The 23,326-nt window shown below is 37.2% G+C and overlaps 1 protein-coding gene across 20 annotated transcripts in view; it reads left to right on the top strand.

The window, feature by feature from the left end:
• Positions 1-23,326, top strand: part of afdna (afadin, adherens junction formation factor a) — a 102,717-nt gene that overhangs the window by 56,170 nt on the left and 23,221 nt on the right. For all 20 annotated transcript variants that reach the window (XR_006369598.1, XR_006369597.1, XM_044106435.1 and 17 more), the window contains 9 exons: positions 1,919-2,064; positions 3,646-3,740; positions 4,648-4,913; positions 5,808-5,951; positions 6,042-6,240; positions 7,158-7,264; positions 9,702-9,782; positions 20,877-20,942; positions 21,017-21,090. Coding sequence is in view for 18 of the 20 variants with exons in the window: in XM_044106435.1 (XP_043962370.1) it covers positions 1,919-2,064; positions 3,646-3,740; positions 4,648-4,913; positions 5,808-5,951; positions 6,042-6,240; positions 7,158-7,264; positions 9,702-9,782; positions 20,877-20,942; positions 21,017-21,090 (1,178 nt within the window). In the remaining 2 variants the exon portion in view is untranslated. The remainder of the gene's footprint in view (positions 1-1,918; positions 2,065-3,645; positions 3,741-4,647; positions 4,914-5,807; positions 5,952-6,041; positions 6,241-7,157; positions 7,265-9,701; positions 9,783-20,876; positions 20,943-21,016; positions 21,091-23,326) is intronic.

Genomic DNA, 23,326 nt, shown 5'->3' with positions numbered 1-23,326 from the left:
TTTTCTCTGTTCGTGACGTCTGGCTTCTCCTCAGCAGTGTGGACGAGAGACAAGTCGTGACCTCTGACCTCCTCCACCTCATCTGCTTCGTTTGTCTGTTTGGAAACTCACTGAACATGTTCATCTGTGTTTCAAACCTGGTTTGTTTTGGATGCAACCTTTCATTCTCTGGCTGTTCTGAATGAAGGTTTATTTTATTTTGTTTTGTGTGATTTGTTTCCGGGGCGGGGATACATGAGTGCAGGTCCAATCAGCTCCTCAAACATAAATACTTTTCTTTCTTTCTTTTTTTTTTTTAGTTCACTCTGCAAGCAACCAAGTTTGTTTTCAGGCTGTTCAACGTGTTGCTGCTCTAGAGAAACACGGAAAATGTATTTAGAGTGGAACCAAAAGTATTTTTGATTTACATTCTTGTGCAAATATCTTGGTACACTTGAACTAACTTGCAAGCAAAGATAGGAGGTTGTTTTAAGTCAATAATTCCTTAATATCAATGAAAGATTTCTAGTTTCATTGGCAGATTATTTCACTTATATCAAGACATTTTTCCCATGTCATAAGTAAAATAATCTGCAGTGAAACTAGCACTTTTTCATCAAGTTATGTAATAACGTAAAACAAAAAACTTGCTTAAAAATTGTTTGTAAATTAGTTTCTTGTGAGTTAATGACATTATAACATGATATAAAGCTTAAGGAAAGTTGATTTTAGATGAAAATGTCCCTTCAAATGTCTGCACACCGATAGAAAAGTGAAACCAAAGTCAAAATTCTTGTTTGGAGAATTAAAATAATGTCATAATTTAACGGTATAAATAGTTTTGCAAGAAATTGTAGGCTTAAATAAACAGTAAAAAACAAAATGAACAAAAACAAAGAAATGACCGGTACAGCTTAAAGTACGATGAGCTTAAAAGGTTTAGAGATGAACAGATTATCTCAGTTTGTCTTCTTTAAGTTTTAAATTTTGCCTTTTTTTACTAAATATATTTAAAAACATTGCAGAATCTCAAAAACTTACCAAGTATTTCTGGTATAGTTTGTAGTGCTGATATCTTAAATCACTTGAAATAAATCAAAACTAATTTGCAAATAACTTTTCAGCAAAATATATGAGCTTGTTTTAAGTTGAATCCTTAATATTTGTAAAAAAAACAAAACAAAAAAAAACTACCAGTGGAATGAGATATTATAACTTACGTTAAAAATATATTGTTCCTCTGGCAGTTATTTCACTTATTGCTAATACTTTTTAATCAATATTAAAGGATAATTGATTTAAAACACACTCCTTTGTCTTGCTGAAAAGTTACTTGCAAATTAATTTTCTTATTTTTAGTGTACAAAGATATTTGCTCTAGAAACTAGATAAATATTTTGTGTTTTTGCAGTGAAGATTACAGAAAACCACATTTTTCTCTAATGAATAGCATCAAAATGTTGCTTTTATATTTTGCTTCTGTTGCTGCTATTAGGATTTAAACTCAGCATAATTTCATTTTTGCCGTAACCTGGAGGATTTGAGTAAATCCTTTTGTTTATGTTCTCCTCATTGCTTGCAGTGTGAACACTGTTTAATCCGCTCCGTGTCTGGTGACGTTTGACATTGTGTGTGTTGGAGGGAAAAGGAGAGGTCACCTTCATGTTGAACTGTGTTGGAAAAGCAGTGGAGACGTTTTGTTTTGCTCGCCGATGCGACAGCAATGACCAATCTTCTTCTCGACGCAGGCTTGGGGCGTTTGAGGCATGAATCTATCTCTCAAGTAACAACTGCTCCTTCTGGCTGCCACTCAAACACAAACCTCCCTCTGTTTCTTACCGCTAACATCCTGGCCCGCAGCCTGCAGCGCTAACAACTTCCTCTTCATGTTTTTCTTTCTGTCTGTCTGTGTTTGTGGTTGTGATCGGTGCATTTCCAGAAACAAAAGAACATCGCGGGAGCACTGGCTTTCTGGATGGCCAACGCCTCCGAGCTGCTGAACTTCATCAAGCAGGACCGGGACCTGAGCCGCATCACGCTGGACGCCCAGGACATCCTGGCCCACCTCGTCCAGATGGCCTTCAAGTCCGTTTGCTTTACTCTTTATTTCATTAATGTGAATCGTACATGTAGCTAAACTAAAAGAAATCATCAAAGAAAAGGAGCAGAAAGAGAATATTAGAAGACATACAGCTCTAGAAAAAATTGAGACCACTTAAAATTAACTGATTTTACTTTTTATAGGTCTGTTTGAGTTAAATGAACATTGTTCTATGAACTACTGACATGTCTCCAAAATGTATTTGCAGAAAACGTGAAATGGACAGAATAATGAAAAAGATGCGTTGCTTTCAGACCTCAAATTAGGCAAAGGAATCAAATTTATATTCATGTAGAAACAATAATTCAACACCGTTTTGCTTCATCATATTAACTTTCAAATATATTTTAAATGCATATTCATCTCACTGTCAAGATTGTTCCATAAACTGACATATTTAATTGAAATGCATCTTCCCATCGTCGCTGGTCTGAAACTGGAACATCTCAGTTCCTCTGACCTATTATGCTTCCTTGAATAGGTCCGTACGGATCTGTTGGCTCTATAAAACATTACATGTTTTGCACAAAATCATTCTTGGATATTTGCTGCTTTAGGCGTCTTGTCACTTTCAATCCAAATGAACATGTTAAAGTTAACATGTCCCCATATTAACTTTAACACTCACTTAAAACCAGCTGATCAAAAGTGCCAACTCAGGTTGGGTTGCTAGGTAACGGGTCGGAGCTTGGCTGAGGTTGCTAAGTAACGGCTCAGCGGCTGCTGATCTGACGTTACATTTGGAAGGTTTTTAAATGTTTCATTTTCAAGACACCAAAAAACTTATTGCCAAAAACTGGCTGGTTTTTTTTTTTTTTTTTTCTTAATTTTTAAGCGCTTGTTCTGTTTTTAGAAGCAGTAGAAACCCAAATGGAAGTACAAAAAAAACATGCAAAATGTGACTTTTTCATAATAGATCCTCTTTAAGATTTATTTTCTTTTTCTTTTTATAAATCTGTTTTGAATATTGTTTACTTAAAAAAAAATCAACTATGCACTTTGTACATAAATAAAAAATTTATGTACAATATTTAGATATTGTATAAATATTTCTACAATATTTATACAATTTCAATTGTATAAATATTGGATTTGTGTGATCTAACCATTCTGTTTTGTAGAAGAAAAATTTTATCTATGTTTTACAAATACTCCCCAACACTTCCACACAATATGTCAGATATGAAACTTATGCAAAATATAAGTTTGGTAATTTCTTTAGCTTACTTAAAACATCAACAATGTGGGATATTTTAACTTTACGTGATTTAAATAAGATTTTCTTGACAAATGTTTGAGAACAGCTACTACAAAATGAAAACTTCATTTTACCGATATGTAAGGAAAACCTGTTGCTATTGAAGATCATGAATAAAAGTCTTAGTGTAGAAAAGCATTATTGGTTGTTTTGTTAATTCTTTAGTAATTTATTGTCTGAAGTTCCAAATCTTGTAATGTTTGAGAAGCTTAAAGCTACTTCCAGCAGTTTTAAGGTTAATTTCAGTATAAAATGTAGGTGATATCTCAGACTTTTGTGTCGTTAACGATCTGTGTTGTTTGGTCAGGTACCTAGTCCACTGCCTGCAGGCGGATCTGAATAACTACATGCCAGCCTTCCTGGACGACCCAGAGGAACATAATCCACAGAGACCCAAGATCGGTAATTTTAAGGAGAAATTAAAATAGTTATTAGTAGCTTTTTAAAATACTACAGCAGATGCAGCCAGTAGTTGTAAAGGTTGTAAAGTCTGCCCTGACTGAATTATAATCAGTCAAATGACCGACGGGCTTCAAATTTTCCCATCATTTAAAAAAAAATAACCGGTCAAATACAGACAATATTCCGTTAACGGGACCTCTGCTCCTTATTCTTCTCCTTGTCTGCTCTAAGTCATCTTCATCTTCTCTGTACTTTGTTCTCCTCTTTATCTTCTTCTTTTCAATCCTCTTTTTCATCCTCTTCTACTTCTTCTTTGTCTTCACTCTAACATTCTTTGTCCTCTTCTTCATCCTCTTATTTTTCTTGTCTGCATTTTTCTTTTTTGTCATCTTACTTGTCTTCTGTTTCTTCTTCGTCTTCATATTTTCTGTTCTCATCATCCTCTTTGACCTCTATCTTCTTCGTCTTTTTGCCCTTTTTCTTCTTCGTCTTCTATGTTTTTTTTTTCTTGGTTTTCTTCTCCTGCTCTCCTAGGTTTTCTGTCATCGGGTTTAAGCTGAAAATCTGGCCAATCAGAAGGTACCGCCCCCTGCTGACCATTTCTGCCACTAATAAAAGAGCGAGCTCATATTTTTGGCGAGAGCGTACAGATGGGTGGAAGAAGCGTGTTTTACCCCACGCCTGTTGCGTTCATGATCCGCCTAATAAATGGAATCGCCAAAGATCAAATCTATCCGCTCTTTGATAGTACGGTTCTTGGCAGGAATGTGACGCCGTACATTTCTCTCCAACAAAAACATAATTGGACTGATGGATTCCCGATTTAATGTCTCGTAATCTGAGCTCTCAGTGGTTCTGGACGTGGCGTTTGGAGAGTTTCATCCAGGTCTCGTGTCTGTGTCCCCAGAGGACGTCCTACAGACGCTGACGGGCGCCATGTCGCTGCTGCGCCGCTGCCGGGTCAACGCCGCCCTCACCATCCAGCTCTTCTCGCAGCTCTTCCACTTCATCAACATGTGGCTGTTCAACAAACTGGTGACGGACGCCGACTCAGGACTGTGCTGCCACTACTGGGGCGCCATCCTGCGGCAGCAGCTGAGCCACATCGAGTCCTGGGCCGAGAAGCAGGGCCTGGAGCTGGCCGCCGACTGCCACCTCAGCCGCATTGTCCAAGTAACATCTGTCAACAATTTATTATTTTGTTGAAGAGTTTCCTGCTTTTTCATGGTTATATTTGAAGCAAATGTTGATTAGAATCAGTAAAAGTCCAGGAGAGTTTTGATGGTGCAGTTAGAGATGCATGAAAAGAGGAAGTTTATCAGGTTTTCGATCAGGTGGAAAAGTCTGAATTTATTTGAATGATTTTCATGAGTTTGGAAAAAAATAGTTAAAGAAAAAATTAACTGTTTTAAATGGGCTGAACTGGTTCAGCATTTTATCAAGTCCAGAGGACTCCAAAGCACTTTACTGTTTATCTATCTTTCTGTTCATTCATCCATCTTTCTGTTCATTCATCCATCTTTCTATTCATTCATCCATCTTTCTATTCATTAATCCATCTTTCTATTCATTCATCCATCTTTCTATACATTCATCCATCTTTCTGTTCATTCATCCATCTTTCTGTTCATTCATCCATCTTTCTGTTCATTCATCCATCTTTCTGTTCATTCATCCATCTTTCTATTCATTCATCCATCTTTCTATTCATTAATCCATCTTTCTATTCATTCATCCATCTTTCTATACATTCATCCATCTTTCTATTCATTCATCCATCTTTCTGTTCATTCATCCATCTTTCTGTTCATTCATCCATCTTTCTGTTCATTCATCCATCTTTCTGTTCATTCATCCATCTTTCTGTTCATTCATCCATCTTTCTGTTCATTCATCCATCTTGATGAATGTAGTAGTAGTTGTAGATAAAATATTAAATGCTATAAATTGTAAAATGCTGTAGATTTAACTGTAGAAAATATTTTGAGGCAGATTGACAATGTAAACTCCATTCTGAATGTAAATTTTTTTCAGGTTGTGATGCGTTTTGCTTTTTTGTCCCTCCAGGCCACCACCCTGCTGACCATGGACAAATACTCCACGCAGGACGTCCAGAACATCCACAACACCTGCTTCAAGCTGAACTCGCTCCAGCTCCACGCCCTCATGACCAACTACCGCTGCGCTCAGGATGAGCCCTACATCCCGCCCGTAAGCCCGCCGCCGACCGGCGCCGCCGACCGGCGCCGCCTCCTCCAGCCGGAGCCGGTTCTGGGAGTCCCTTCTGTGCCTTGTGTCCAGGACCTGATAGACCACGTTGTGGCGGTAGCGGAGAACACGGCGGACGAGCTGGCGAGGAGCGACGGCCGAGAGGTGCAGCTGGAAGAGGACCCGGACCTGCAGCTGCCCTTCCTGCTGCCGGAGGACGGCTACTCCTGCGACGTGGTGCGGCACCTCCCCAACGGGCTGCAGGACTTCCTGGAGCCGCTGCTGCAGAGGGGTACACCTGTCTCTACGACTTTCTACCACTGTCTCTATCTCTCACTATCTGTCTGTCTCTCTATCCATCTCTATCACTCTCTCTTAGTCTATTTTTCTCCCTCTCCAACCATCTCTCGGTCCTTCTCTCTAGCCATTTCTATTTCTCTGTCTCTCTACCTGTCTCCATCTGTCTTTCTATTTCTGTTGATGTGTCTGTCTCTCTCTCTGTCTGTCTTCTCTCTCTCTGTCTCTCTCTCTCTGTTTCTCTCTCTGTCTCTCTCTCTGTCTCTCTCTCTTTCTGTTTCTCTCTCTGTCTCTCTCTCTCTCTGTCTGCTCATGCTCTGTGTCTCTCTCTCTCTCTCTCTGTCTGCTCATGCTCTGTGTCTCTCTCTCTCTCTCTCTGTCTGCTCATGCTCTGTGTCTCTCTCTCTCTCTCTCTCTGTCTGCTCATGCTCTCTGTCTGTCTCTCTCTCTCTCTCTCTCTCTCTGTCTGCTCATGCTCTGTCTGTCTCTCTCTCTCTCTCTCTCTCTCTTTCTTCTCATTCTCTGTCTCTCTCTCTCTGTTTCTCTCTCTCTCTCTCTCTCTCTCTCTCTCTCAGACTCTCTCTCTGACACTCTCTCTCTGTTTCTCTCTCTCTGTCTCTCTCTCTGTCTGCTCATGCTCTGTGTCTCTCTCTCTCTCTCTCTCTGTCTGCTCATGCTCTCTGTCTGTCTCTCTCTCTCTCTCTCTCTCTCTGTCTGCTCTTGCTCTGTCTGTCTCTCTCTCTCTCTCTCTCTCTCTCTGTCTGCTCATGCTCTGTCTCTCTCTCTCTGTTTCTCTCTCTCTCTCTCTCTCTCTCTCTCTCTCTGTCTCTCTCTCTGTCTCTCTCTCTCTGTTTCTCTCTCTCTGTCTCTCTCTCTGTCTGCTCATGCTCTGTGTCTCTCTCTGTTTTCCAGGTTTCTGCAGACTAACTCCTCATCCTCGCTCTCCTGGTACCTGGACCGTTCACTTTGAAGGAGCCGACAACGACAGCCACTTCTCTGCTGCCGACAACACTGAAATGGTATCACACAGATTTCAGTTTTACTTATTTATCTGGTATATTTATGGATTTATTTCCTATTCTCATCCCTCCCAGCACAATATTTATGTTTGAAGTTGCTTTTAGAAGTAAAACTGAGTCAGGGAAACATTGGAGGCTCAGAGTTTCACTGAACTGTTGAGTTGCACTGAAATATTTACACTTTGAGTGATATTTCTTCTATCTTTAACCTTTTCTTCATAATTTCAAACTAAAATTAATCATTCTCCATTTAATAGTTGATAGTTGCACAGATTTCAATGTTTTCTTATAAATTTTAAAAAAGTAATTTATGTTTGTTTTTTTAGCTGCAGGAAAGAAACAATGTTTGGTTTTTCTTCTCCTTTGTCTTTTCATCTAATAAATACTTTTTTTGCTTTGCAAAAAACATTCATTAGCCTTGAATTAGCCATTATGTCAGATCACAAATGCATACTCAAATATAATTTATTTTGGTTGAAAACAAAATAAAATGGATGTGAGAGAGACTGAGAGGAAGAAAGAGAGGGAAAAAGATGGACAGAATGTTGCAGAACTGTAAGGTTGAAGGTAAATTAGGTGAATTTTCCTCAGATTTAACGGACCAGGGAACATTTCTTGTTTTTAAACGAGACTCTTTGGTCTAAAAAGGTAAAATTCCTGAACAGTAGTGAAGCCTCCGACGTGTCGACTGACAGTCGGTCTATTTTTAGCGGCTCTGACTCGGCCCAGAGGTTCGCCTGTGTGGTCCTCCAGTCCAACGGCGCCGTTCACTTCAGAGACTCTCTCTCGGTTTAATCAACACCAACGGCAGCTGAGGAGTCAGTTAGTGAGCGTGCAGCAGTAAATGACAGACTGCACACACTCTGCCACTTCCTGTGTAATTGGTCTGTTTATCCCTGCTCCACTTTTTCATGACTGGAGTCTCGACATAATCCAGGCGTGTCTGACTAACGGTGAGTTCAGGCAGGATGGAGCGAAATACTGACGGTGGGTAAAAAAATAAACCCAAAGTGGTGAAGTTAAGGTCTAAAGTGTCTGTCTAGCCTGTTTCAGTGGATTTCAGTGGCTCTGTGGTTAACCAGCATGTCCTGTTATTATGTGAATATTCAGATTTTTACAGATTAATAGTGATGTTGGCTGTTTTGAGGCTAAATATTGGTTTATTTTTAAAATACAAACCTAATCAACTGTGTTTCCCTGAGAAATGTGGGAAAAACTTTGTTGATATTTACGTTTAAGTAAAATTCTTAAATTTATTTAAAAAACATGGCCTCCTTTAGGGTCCTATAGGTGCTTGAAATCCTTGAAAATGTTTGAATTTCAAGGTTAAAACCAGATATTTTCATACACCGAATAAAGAGATGCATTTTTTTTTCTCATCGTCTGAAGTTAAATCAGACTAAACTTTTCTTGCTTGAGGTCATTTAGAATTACCAAAATAATTCCTAATTACTTAATGACTTGTTGATCTGTTCAGATTAAATAAAATTAACATTTTATCTAATGTATAAAATATATTTAAAAACAGTTATTGAAATTGGGGAATTTTTTTTGTTCAATTTGTTTTGTTCTCAAACCAATCAGCAACATTTCAAAACATAAAATTTTATTATATTTTAGTTTACTTTGTTGCTGTAATAAATAATGTAATAGGGATTAAAAAGTCTTTTAATTATTATTTTTTTTTTAGTTAATTTGTCTTGTTTTTATCTCCAAAATGAAAAGTATGTGAACCTTGCTATTAGCAAAAACGACTCATTTCAATCCAGATCTGAGCTGTGGTGCAAAAAGCTTGAAGACCTACCTTGAAAATCCTTGAAAAGTGCCTGAAATTTACTGTGAGGGATGAGTGTTTACTACTTTTCTTATTGAATGGAAACATCAGAATTGCGAAATTGTGTTTTTTCAACATTAGTGGAACGTCAACAAAGTCTTGAACGCATTCGTAATGAAAACAGAGCTATTGTTGAAACTTAATGTTTGTTTTGTAGTTTAATGATTTAACCACCAGTTTGTGTTTGAAACAGTCAGACTCTCGGTTGTTTAGTGTTTTGTTTTTTTTGTTTATCCTCCGCCGTGACGTGGGAACCGCTCAGATCTCCGTCTCTCCCCACCCTGTGGCCCCGCCCTCCCTAAACGGGCCCTGCTGTGTGTATGAGTGTGTGTACATAAGCGTCTCTGAGTTGCCATGATGTGGTTTTCATTCTTGACTCCATTCCAGAAACCACAGGTCCCTCTGCGGTCTTCCCCTCCATCCATCCATCCATCCTTCCTTCATTCCTTCCCTCCCTTTTTCCTCCTTGTTTTTCTGACTCAGTTTCCAGCGTTTCTCCGCTCCGTTCGGACGTTCGCTCCGTCCTCTCCAGGCCTTTCAGATACACTCCACAGGTTTCTTCCTCGTTTACAGTTTGTCCTTCCTGTCTCTCTCTCCTTCCAGCCAATGAGGAAAGAGCCGGAGGTTGTCACGGTGACCCTGAAGAAGACCAATGGCATGGGCCTCAGCATCGTGGCCGCCAAGGTAGGACCTGACCGTTATGCGTTTCTTTGTTTTGCTGGCTGTGAACACATGGAGTGTTCTGGATGGGTGCAGACAGAACCAGCTGCTCTGCTGTCACTGTTGAGTCTGACAGCGGAGCGAAAACCAAACACTGACGCCGCACAGAAGCTTCTGGACTAAAACCTGCTCTGTTCACCTCCAGCCTGGCCGTCAGCAGGGCTACAGGAAGTGTGCAGCTTCAGTTATTCCTCATGTTTTGTGTTGAATAGTTGCTAAGTAGGACTAAAGGGGAATGTTGTATAAAATCGACTTTATTTTAGCTTAATATCATGTTGCAATGTTATTCCTTCATCAAAAACAAACCTGGAGGGTTGCCTTGATTTTCTTTTTTTTATGCATGTTTGAGAAATACCCTAATCTCCATGGCAACTGTACAAAAATCACCTGGGTGGACTTAGCCCTGCCTTCGAGGTGCAGCTCCTCCCCCTCTCAACTCCTTCAGACTAGCCAGCAGCAATTAGCAAACACCTGGTGGAGCTGCTGAGCTCATTGTAGGAGCCACTTAGTGGGTAAAAACTTTGTTAAAGGATTAATAGAGGAGCCAGATTGTGATGACTTCCTGAAAGTGGAGTTTTTAAAGAGACAGAGGCCCAATTTCAAAGCGTTAAATGACAAAGTAAAATTTCTTTTCAGTTCTATTTCATATATACAACATTTTTATACTGAAGATAACATAGTTCATTATGCTAGAAAATGTGCCTGGAAAAGATAAAGTGTGCATTTTTATGGTCAGCCTGTGGATTTTTAAGGTCGTCTTGAAATTTATTTCAAAGTTTAAAACAGTATTTGAGTGCGTTTGGAATATAAGATGATTTTTATTTGTTTTGTTATAAAACTGAGCTAAAATTGAGTGAGTCTTCTGGGTGAAATTAGTGACAACTTCTAAAGTAAAGTAAAGATTTGATGTTGAGAAATTTTTTATCTCCACCCACTGAATTTGAATGTTTGACAAAAAAAACAACAACAACCCATTATGATTATGTGTCACCCTTCTCCAAAAATGTCAGATTAAGCTGAATACATCTTTATTTAATTAATATTTTACAGACTGGAATCAGTTTAAGACTTGAAAGTCGATTTAATTCATCCAGAAACCACACATTTACCAATGTTTTCATTAAAAATGGCTTTTTAGCTTCTGTAATCAGTGAGAAGCTGATTGTGGTAGATAAGGCAGGAAGTGTCAGCTGTTAGCATGAAACATTAAGACACTTTGTCTGTTTTAGAAGAGCGAGTTTCCTGCTGAAGTCGAGAGCTTTCCTGTGCTGCTGAGCGCACGTGTTGAGTCTGTGTGTGGGGAGGAAGGACGCGCGGCGGAAACCTCCTCGCCTCGCTGCGTTTGTTTTTTCTGGGACGTCTGAGGAGGAGGAAAAGTAACGAGTATGTGGGATGGGGAAAGGCAGGTAGAGCGCATTTTATCAAGCAGCTGCTAGAGCTGACGGTAAACTGGGCTGAGCTCTGGTCTATTATATAACCGTGTGTTTGTGTGCGTGTGTGTGTGTGTGTGTGTGTGTGTGTCTGGTGGAGCTGCAGCAGCGCTCCACCTCAGTCTGACCAGCAGCCGTCCCAGCAGACGCTTCACTTCTTGAATCACCGTTTGACAAACTGTGCGCTTAGGAACATGTGGAGGAATTGGGCTTCACTCGGAAATATTTCTGGAGTCCACCGCATATTTTTGGACACGTTTATGGGAATTACTGCCGCATTACTTTTTCAGAATTAACTCTCCTAGTGTTTGTTGAACTTTTTAACATGACTTCCAGTAAAATCCTGTGACTCTTTTTTTTGTTCGGAGTCCTTCGCTGTCCCACGTCTCCGTCTGTAAACAGTGATTTATTTTTTTCTTCTTCTTTTGAATGGATTACTTCCAGCCGGTGTAATTGGGAAGCGCCGGACTTGTCGGTTCATGTTAGCAGGTTGAAGAAGCTCCCTGGGATAAAAGCAGGTGTGCACAGTTCTTGTCCCTCCACCAGTTTGGACGCGGCAGCCTGAACTGGTTTGGGGAAAGCTTAGCAGGAAGCAGCAACATGTGGTTCTCAGTGGTGGGCAGGAGAGACCAGGTAACCACTTATTTAAGTAAAAATTTACAGGTTTTATTTTACATATTCTTTCTCTTTTTAGTAATAATAAGAGCCTAAATGTGTGGATTTGGCTTAAAATGTCCCACAGATCTTCAGTTGCTTTGGATTGATCTGCATCAAACAGACATTTAGCATAGATTTTGATCTGCTGTCATCCAGTCAAAGACCTCCTGGTTTCACTGTTTGATTTGAGGGCCGTTCTGCTAATGGTTAGACAAAAGTACACAACAGGCAGATTGGAAGATGTTTGTGGAAATATCCTCGAGGTTGAATTAAGATTGTTGAACTATCACTGATTGGTGTTCGCAGCTAAATTACTGTAAAACTTCGTATTCGTTAAATGCATCAAAACTCCCAGTTTATATTATGGATGGTGAAGCTGCTTCTCTTGGCCCTAATACTTTCTCTAGTCAGTCCAAAGAATATTTTTAAAAAACTGTGAGATGGTCCTTTTTGTCATGTTTTTTATGACACAGGTCACAGAAATCCAAAAAGCACGAGGCAACAACAAAAAGCACAGCTCAAAAGCAAAAAGCCACAATGCAAGCTGCAACAACAGATGCCATGATGCAAACACTTGCAAAAATGAACAAGGTAACCCTAGCAACATCCCTCAACCCTACTTGCAGCAAAAAGTAACACGCTAACCGTAGCAACAAGTCTCAATGCTAACTCTACCAAAGCGCAACCTCACTAACTCTAGCAAAATTCAGGTTTCTGTTGGACATAGGGCTGAAATAATTCCTCGAATGATTCAAGTACCTCGATTATTAAAATTCCTCGAGGAAAATTGACCTGCCTCGAAGCTTCGTTAATTTATGTTTTATTATTTAGCGCACCGCGTTCCGGCTGGAACGTTACTTGCGTTGCGCGGAGCTCTGACTTCCACCTCTGAGTTGTTAACGAGTTCATCTATTAAACTGACTGAAGATGAATACAAAAACTAAAAGCTGGAGTATAGACATTGTTTATAAGTGTATTTGTCAGCCTGTCTCTTTATTATTAAATTAAATATAGTTTCAGATCTTTGTATAATAACTTTTCTTCAGGTTAACCTAGAAAGTGAGCTATTGTTGTTACAGGTTAGCTTTCTAAACTACAGAAAAGTAACTGCTAGAGATGCTCAAATATGAAAAATTGGACGGATATTGATATCCGATAGTAACACTGGTGTTGTGCCAGATTTACCAATATTTTATTTGATAAATTTTTTTATCCGATTAATCGTAAGAATAATCGATAGATTACTCATTACTACTATATTTGTTTACAACAGCCCTAGTTATACACTAGAAGAAATCTGTAAGGAAGTGAAACACCTGCAGCACAAGTTTTTCTTAATCCTGAAAACTAAATCAGGACTAAAAACGTCAGACTGAGAAGATCAGACCTCAAAGAAAATTACAAATTGTTTCTTATTATGAAAAAGCTAACTAAGCAGCCGACTTTTGATGTGCAGAACATTCTGTCCATTATTAAGATAAAGAAGTATGCAGGATGTTTTTTATATCTTTGGAGAATGTTTTATTCACAAATCTGGTTGATTAAATAAGATAAACCCACAAGCAAAAATGTTAAGAGCAGAAATTAACAATTTTGAGTTCATTTTAAGAAAACAACCTGTGCAAATTCACTTTGGGACATTTAAGTTTTGGAAAAGTTTCCCTCCTGTTTGAAAGAATTTTGTCGGATTTTGTTTATTTCTCCAAAGTGAAGCTTTGCTCAGATTTGTTTGTTGACTGAACTCATTTGTTCCTGAGGTGAAACAATAACATGAGAGCATTCTCCCCTGTGAAGGCAGGAACAATGAGAGGATGTACCATACACACACACACACACACACACACACACGCACACGTTTACCTTCCTGTAAAGCTGCAGGTTGGACGGGTTCACGGCGTGTGTGTGAGGTAGAATGAAATGTGTGTATAGAGGTTTGTGTGGAAAAAAATTCCATCATAGTTTCAGCAGAATTAAGTCTCGTTCCATCTTTGGAATAAATATTGCAAATCTGCAGAAACAAATCTCTTCTGTGGCGAGATTTAACCTTTGACGCCCTTTTTAACTTGCCAAAAATGCAATCATGTTGTTTGAAGATGTCAAACATTGAACATGTTTTTTCCAGTAAATATGTTGTAAAAATTACACCAGAAGTTGGTAACAGTCCAAGTAATCCACACACTTTAAGAAAATAAATCCATAAAATTAGTTGTGAAAAATAGTACAGAATATATAAAATAAAATATTTGTTCCAGAATAGTTGGTGAAAAAACAGTTAGAGCTATTTCTCACACATTTCTTATTTATGATTTTCATTCATCTTTCCATCAAAACCGTCTTTGTGGTTCTCTGCAGTTGGACTAAGGTCAGGCTGGTTCATTGTTTTGGTTTTAATTTCTTTTTTTCTTATCAGTTTTTAAAATTTTCTTTTTAAAGTTGTTTTTTGTGGTTTTATGGTGGGTTTTTAATGTACTGCTGATTTTCTCAGCACTTTTTAGTTGCCACTTGGAAATTAAGGACATTTTATTGACTTTAATTCTCTGGAAAATAACTAATAATTTCCTTTTTTGTGTTTTGGGGGATATTGTTTGTTATAAAACCACCCTTGTTTCATTTTCAGATTCTTATCAAAAACATGAGTTTCTTTATTCTTGTTCCGTTTCATAATGTTTGCTAGGAACTGAGAGCTAGCATAAACACCTGATTGTAAAATCACATCTGCACTTTAAAGAGTCATATTTTGCTCTGATCTGACCAGATTCTGTTTCTTTAGAGATTTATTGGTTTGCCCAAATAGTCTGAAAGCTGAAAATGCTTTTTCCTTCACCAGTGGAGTCTTGTGCAATGACAAAAAACTACCTGCTAAATTCAGGTGTTTCTGGAGTTCTCTATAAAACCTCCTTGACTGGAAAACTCTTCTATTCTTCCGTGTTTTTGTGTTGTTTAGAAATACATCCAAACAAAAACATCTGTCTGTCCTGTAACAAAAGATTGTTAAAGCTTGATTGCTTTTTAAATATTAATATTTTTACTTTCTCTGCCTTTTTTCCCCCCTTTACAATCTTTTATTAATTTGTCCAATATTATTACACTTAATTTACAGATTTTCTTGAATTCTTTAATTTTGTTTTATTTTAAACTTTTTACTGAGAAAGACGTTGCATAGAGTTAGACGATATAAACTGAAGATATGAGCATGTCAAATCTGTCGATCGATAGGATATCGATTAGTTTTACGTTTTAAATATCTGAAATACTGTCATTTACACACTTATCACCCCACAGTTATTTTTGTTTTTGTTTTTAAGCAGTTATGAGAAGAAAACCTAAACTGCTGCTGCGCCAGTTACTCAGCAGGTTGTTGCTAGGTAACCAAAGAATGAGCGAGTTGCTAGATAACGAAAGAGTGGGTGAGTTAGTGGATTCCACCAACTTTACTCAGCAAGCTAAAAGTCTTTCGTACATCCCCCAGAATGCTGGGCGGTTCTGGATCTGAGTTCAGTGAATATTATATATTTTGAGTCGTTGGTATTCTACTAGATGTATTATTTATTGATATTGACCATGTGTCTATTGTGACATACATTATAGATTTATTGTCCAGCCCCAAGCTTGCCATTCAATATTATTATTTTTTTTATCTTTGTTGGTAAAAACTTTTGTTTGCTGTTTTAAATGAACGTTCTGTTTTGTTTGAAAAGAAAACATTTAGATGGCTAAAGCCTAGAAATGGTCTAAGATTATTGGGCAAATATGTTTTTACAGAATTCATATGAAGTTGAAAGGAAATATTTGCAAAGATGAAGCTGGTTCAAAACGTTTTTTTATATATATTTATCTGTATAAACTGAGGAAAAACTTGCATATTTAAACCAGCTGCATTAATGTAATCGCTGCAATTTCACCCGTTTTGTTTGAAATAAGAACTGATCTCCTTTTGAAGATCAGTTCAAATGAGGTTGCTCATCCGGTAGATCCTGAGCAAACAGAACAAAAACAGCTCAGCTGGATCTTATTGACGTTTCTTGAACCCGTCAGCAGCAGTCGAGACTAGCGCTTCAGCAGCTTTGTAATGAGCTAACGGCTCGTGACTGAGCTGATAGCGGTGGAGCTAGCTGTGGCTAAAACAAGCCGCTGTTTATATTTGTCTGCTGTTTTCAGGAGCTCAGCTTCTGTTTTCTTGGCGTTTGTTTTGCAGCCGTTTATATGAACGGAAAACGGAGCTGCCTAAATATATTTCTGCCTCGTGGCAAAGCTGTTTTTCCACTGCAACTTTCTATTTACAGTGTGGGATTTCTCTAAAACAGCTGAAACTTGTAGCCTATTATTAATAATACCTATAAATAACCCAGAAATCTTAAGACTCAGGAACTGTCAGTTAAACAGAAACGTTGTTGCTGCAGCTGTTTATATTAAAACCACAGCGGCCATATTCATCATAATGAAAGCTTAGTGATGTATTTTTACAGCCACTGGCAGGAAATATTTAATCACCACTTTTGGAGGATGTTCACTTAAATGTTTAATTGCATAGAAAAAGAACAAATCACCAGTTTTACACCAACTTCCCACAACTCTCTGCACAACAGCCTGAGGGGTTTCAGCCAATCAGGTCCAAGAAAAACAAATGGTGCTCCTGGATTGGCTGTTTCACAGATAATGTCAAGTTCCCAACCTGCATCCTGTTAACTACAAGCTGAGAAGCAGCTTATCCATATTTACTGAAGTTTTGCTTTCTAAAAGTGTTTTTTTTTTATTCCTCCAAATAAATCTAAAGATGGTAAATCTGTCTGCCATAAATAATGTTTTTTTACTAAACCATTGATAATCTGGAAGCAAAAATCTCAGCTGGTTTCCTCTTTAATCAGATTTGAGCTTTTATCTTGGGTGGATTTCAGCCTAAAAACTGTAAAGTTGTATTACATCATGTCAGCCAGGCGGAGCAGCGCTGTAATCTACTAAAACACTCTGATACCTGTGTGGGCGTCCCGCCAGCCTCTGAACGCTCTGCTGTGGATTAGTGGTTTCATGGCAGGTCCACAGGCTGGAACGTTACGAGCTGTAATTGTGGTGTGTTTGCAGCACTTTCTGTCCGCCGTAAATCAGGCCGACGTGATTGCGTGGGTCTGATGTCCGTGGCGGTTTTCTGTCCAAGGAGAATCTGTCATGTCAAATCTGCAGAGTGTCTTTGATGGCCGCCGCATAATAAAGAAATTAATGTTTCCCCTTTTATGGAGCAGGGATTCATTGAAACGCTTTTAGTTAATTTCAAACTGAATTTCATGAATGATCAGTTGATTCTGGGTAAAATGTGAGCTGCACACACATATATGTGTAACCCTCCTATCTGCGTCTCAGGTCTAGTACACTGCAAAAACACACAATCTTAACAAGTAGTATTTTATCTAGTTTCTACTGCAAATATCTTAATTTTGTCTTAATTCAAGAGTGCTAACTTAGAAGTAACTTTTCACAAGATATAGAAGCTTGTTATAAGTATAAAATACTAGTTCAACTGGCAGATTCTTTCACTTGTATAATAGGAAAATTGTCCAGTTATAAGTAAATTTATCTGCCCCTTTTTCATAAATATTAAGGAATTATTGACTCAAAACAAGCTTCTGTATCTTGCTGATAAATAACTTGTAAGTTAGTTTTGTCTTATTTGAAGTGTACTAGAACATTTACAGTAGAAAATAAACTAAATAACTTGGTAGGATTTTGTGTTTTTGCAGTGCAGGTTGACTTCACGACAGACACATTCAGGTTCGAAAGAGGAAATCAACATCAGTCCAGAAGCTTCTGCCCCACAGTTACCAATGGCAACAGATAAAGGGGGGGGGGGAGGGGAGCTGTCAGTTACTGGTTACCATGGTAACCACCAACTGTCCAGCGTAACAGAACTTAAAACACCAATAAATGTCTTTATCTTGACTGAATTAAATACATTTAAAGAATAAATAATCACATTTTGAGAAACTTCACATCTATAATATTAAGATAAAATCTTGTGACATATCCTTATGTAATTTTACCAATTTTCGTACAACCAAAAAAATTAAAAAATACTCGAACGTTTAGTCAAAATGTTTGTTTTTTTTCCTAAATTGTTGAGTTTCCAGGCCTGTCAATGTAACACATTTTGCTGGATGATGAATTGTCCCAGAAGTTATTGCGATCAATGATATTCTTCTTTCAAGACCATAAACAGTGATAATGCTATAATAATGCAAGAATACATTCTCAAAAATCAATAAACTTTAATTTCTAATGAACATTTTAAATATTCAAAATAAATAAAACAGAAACAACAAATAAAATGAATTATACTATCTCTGTAAACAAACTAGTCTAAAGCACCAGGCTGAAGAGTTTTATTATCCAGTTTTTGGTGGAGAAAAGAAAAAAACACCACTTTAAATTATTATTAAATTATTGAGCCTATTTTAATTTATCATGCTATTAATTCATTTATTTCTTATAGCGGCAAATTTTCGAAATATCAAACAGCTCATTTATATAGTCAATGGAAATGCAGCAAATTTCTTACTGTGTTATTTTATTTAACTAAATAACTTCTGATTCCCACCAGAACTGGGTCAAAGGTCACGATGAGGAACTAGTGGAAATTGTGACTTTAAGTTTTAGTTTTTAAAGCCTTTTTGTTGCCTTCTTGCAAAAATGTAGATTTTCACTGATTCAGCTTCATGGAGAAACATCCGCAGCTGCAGATTTAATCCCTGCTCAAGTTCTTTTGGTCTTTTCTCACTAATGAACTTCATTGTATGCAAAGAGCTTAAATCTCCTTATAACAGCTGCCACATAAAGTAAACATGACTTGATTTGTGAGGATCTCCTCTGTTTCCTCTAACTTACTGAAACCTCTCTGACATTTGGAGGGAATTCCCTGAATTGTCTCTGGAAGCTGTTTTGGCCCCAAGCATGAAGCTGTGGCTCCGTCTGAGACAGAGGCTGCAATATTCAAACAGTCCCCGGCAGGAAGTTCACTCCTGTCACGACAAAAACATGAAAAACACAGACAGCACTCATTATGGCTGCTCTTCTTACCCGACATTTAAACAATAATTTATTCTTGCTTAAGTGCTTCATTTTTAACAGATAAGTGCGTAAATCGTGTTTAGATTGTGGCAGAACTGCATTTATTTTAGTGGAGCAAACCTACACACAAACTGCAGCGAGAAAAGCTGCAAGTAATCAAAATGTTTCTGCAGTCAGCCACCATTTCATTCTGCTTCATAAAATCCTAAAAACCCTGTTTATTGGAGCTGAAATGTTAGAAATGCTCCTCAAGCGTTTCTCTGGAATATTTCTGGTTTCTGTTTGCGCCGTTGCAGATTCCAAGGATAAACATGTCGAGAAGCAGATAAAAACCGTGAGAGCCATCTTATAATATCCCTCCACAGTAAACCTTCTGGAAATCAAACTCTGAGACGTCTCTGGTTATTGACACTGACGGTGCAGCTTGGTTCGCAAAGAAACTATTTGAGTTTGAGCAAATTTTATAAAATCTCTTTGGATGTTTACATTCAATCTTATCTGTCATACAGAAACTTTTAGGTTCTTATTGTCCTGCACTTGTTGTGCATTTGGAGCCCAAACATCCAGCTGAAGTAATTTAAAATCTTCTTGAGCAACAGAAGGAACGAGGAGTTCAGAAACTTTGTGGCAACATTGTGCAAGATAACGGAGAACAACCTGCTCTCCACGTCACTACGCAATCAAAAACAAGATTACAATGCAGATTCAACAAATTGTTTTTGGTTTTTTGCAAGTCAAACTTTTCCTTCTTATTTATGCAAAACCCAGATATCCAGTACTGAGATTCCTTCACAGTGCGATATTTTTGGCTAGAATTAGCCAGGTTTGTTTGCTTGTTGCATCAAAATTTGTGTTTTCCGATTAAAGGATTTGGGGGGATTCACGTGCCCATTTTTGGGCATTTTTAATGGTCATTTGACCATTTTTTTACAGAATAAAATGTTTATGTTGCACAGTGAAGTCTCTCATTTGGCGAGGAATTGCTCCACTGCTCACTGAATGACTTGCTTCATTGCTCACAGACACCAACAAAACCAAATCATCTGCACAAGTAAATCTTCAGACCCTGAGGTTCAAACACAGACACCAGAGGAGGCCAAGCTGAACTGGGAGCGAGCTCAGATTTATCGTGGGAATGCAGAACCGGATAACCTGTAAAAGCAATCCGTGTTTCCAAAACACTCTGAGCTTTTTCTGCATCCGCAAGGCAAATCTGGAATGAACAATTACAAATATATTCTGGAATTAACAGTTTAATCCCAGAAAAAGTAAACAAATCAGTCCTACACTGTGTTGATGAGTCAAACAGAAAGATCTGCGTTTTTCACGTTTGCTAGAAGGATTTTTGCAATTGCAGAAATATTTTTTGCTGCAAATGATCTATAATTTATTAAAGGAATGCTGTTTTTGCATTGTAGGAATTAAAATATTTTTCTTATTTAGAATTTTTTTTTTTGTTTATTTCCATTTCTAACATTGTATAAAAGAAGCTTATGTGGCTAAATGAAAAATCTGCAGATTTGTGCCTATTTTTTTAAATTCGATTTATAGTCAAAATATTCAATTAATTAAATAATTGTGACCTGCAATCTTTTCTCCTGCACTTTAAATCATGGAAAAGTTTGTTCTCACTCAGCTGATGGATTATCTGAATGATCTCTAAATTTCAGAAGCAGTTTAATTCTGCTGTAAGCCATTCATGAATCACGTTTTGTTAGCAACAGACTTTGGTGACGATGTTGGAACTGACTGCTGCGTTTTATGATGTTTTGATTTCTGAATAGCTTTTCAACATTGTGATATTTCCATCATTTTTTAAAATCTTAATTAGTTTTCTGTGTTGTTTTAAACTTGGTGAACGCAGGTTGCGCACATCGATATTAATTTCTGTCGGTTTTCCTCTCCGTCTCTGCAGGGTGCCGGACAGGAGAAACTCGGCATTTACATCAAGTCTGTTGTGAAAGGCGGAGCGGCGGACAAGGTGAGTTTTTGCAAAACATTGAAACAGTGAGACGTTTGGAAATCTTGCAGTGTCTTACTATGGGATGTTTGCAGGACGGCCGTTTGGCAGCAGGTGACCAGTTGCTGAGCGTTGATGGACGCAGTCTGGTCGGTCTGTCGCAGGAGAGGTAAGAACAGGAAATAATTTGCATGGAAATTACATAACATTATATCAGGAGTCTGCAGCTTTAATATAATAAAACCTAAAAACTGAAACTTGTTTATAGTCGCTAATGTTGCCCGACTGTAGTTATTGACAAATGTCTTCTATAGGAATTTAATTATCATTTTTCCAACAATCGCCTTGAAGTTTTGAAATAAAGAAAACCATAAAACACAAATTTTTTCATTTGTGGAAAATGAAAATTATGAAATAGTTTTCCAAAGTAATAAGAAATATAGACTTAAAAACATTTTGCTCATAGTGTAAAGTCGGACTGTTGTGAAAATTTTATTCAATTATTCCACGGAAAAAGGCAAAACAATTCTTAATATATCTACATTTAAAAATATTATTAGCTTTTTTAAAATAATTGTCTTAAGCCAAAACAATTAATATTTTTTATCATTTTATACAGAAAATTGATAATTTTCCAGTTTTAATTTTATATTCAAGTCAAAAAAATAAAAAAGAAGATGGATAAATTTTTTTTCTTTGGGAATGAAAATTATTTTATGAAAAAAGACAAAATACTATAGTAGTTAAAAATATTAGGTAGTTCTATTAAAAAAGAGTTTAATTTAGCCAAAATTATAATGAGCCAAAGAGTTTACTGCACTAAATGGGTCCACAAGTGCAAAACAAAGAAGGGAGTTTTCCTGCTTGGATAGTACAGATAAAGCAACAGGATTGTTGTTTGGTGTCGTCATGTCGACCCAGAGTTGAAACGGATTATGAATAATATATTTAATTGCATTTGCGTGCAGGACGAGGCTGGAACTGGAACATTTTTCTGTAATTCCTGAACGCCTTCCTTCCTTCCTTCACTTCAAACAAGTTTAACCGGATTGTTACAAAATGTTTGGATCCGCTCAAAACTTTTCCAAATCATTCCTCTAGAGCCGGCTCCCTGCTAAACCGAAACGATCTGTTTCATTCCCAAAACTTGGATCCAAAACAAGTGCATCATCTGTTTACAGGGTTTGGAAAACAGGAATGTGGTGAAGAAAATTACACATGTGGAGCTGGACTGAACCCAAATTACAGCAGAGGGACAAATCTGTAATGTCTGGCTCCTCTGGGCCATGGGGAAGGTGTTAATTTGGTCCTTCTAGGAAACGGGTCTTTATTTAACTCTAAGCTAACAATTATTCTAGTAACTGATTATTCTAACGATTAATCGATTAATTGGATTTTAAAAATGCTATATTCTGCTGCTTTTTCACTTAACTGCAAAAGCCTTTTTTATATAGAATGTTATAAATATACTAAAATATGCAAATAAACAAGTAATTAAATTCATTTTTACAATAAAATAAATGTTTAATTCCCTAAAATCCATTTTAAAAAAACATTCGTTTAGTGATTCTTTATCATTTATGGCAAAGGATGCATCTGCACTTAAAAAAACTCATGAACATGAGCAAAAATCCTCTTTTTTCTGCTTAGTTGATCTATTGATTATTTTTTTAAACTTATTAACAATTGGACAGCATAAAATGCATAACAGCAGATTTTTTTGAACAGGAGAAGCTAAAACTGAAGGAGTCCTGGGTAGAACATATTTTCAAACAAAGAACGTTTTCCATCTTAAATCAAAAATATGTTTTTTTTGCTCCGTTTTGGTTTAATTACTGCTTTGAATATGTTGCTCTTCCAACAAATGGCTGTTTTTTTAAAGCCTCTATAATCCAATTAAACGATTAGTTGATTCCTAAAATTGTTGATTAATCTGATTAATAATTTCAGCTCTAATCTAAATGTTAAAGCTTCATGATTCAAAGTGTCGGATTACTGATTTATTATGTCACTTAGCTCTGCATTAATGTGATCAACAGCGTTAAATCAGACTGAAAAATTTATCGACGACCTCGAACTCTACTGAAGTTAATGTGAGAACAAAACTGGCCTCAAACGTCTGATTAAACAGAAAATTGTGCAACAAGTTCTTATGTTTTAATTTTGCACTGGAAAAAACCCAGTGAATTACAATAGATTAAAAAGAATTTAATAAATGCCCAGAATAAAACCATTGTTTTGCAACAACGAAGTCAAAATAATGTGAGAATAAAACATTAATCTTACCATAAAATTCAGAAAATTAGGAGAATTAAGTGATATTATTTTTAAAAAGGAAAAATATTGAAATTTATTGTCGACAAATCAGAATAAATGATAAACAATACACTGCAATAAATATCCAC

Source organism: Gambusia affinis, linkage group LG22, assembly GCF_019740435.1.
Source record: "Gambusia affinis linkage group LG22, SWU_Gaff_1.0, whole genome shotgun sequence".
Classification (NCBI taxonomy): Eukaryota; Metazoa; Chordata; class Actinopteri; order Cyprinodontiformes; family Poeciliidae; genus Gambusia; species Gambusia affinis.
Note: the sequence above shows the minus strand (reverse complement) of the source record. Positions and strands in the feature narration are given on the sequence as shown.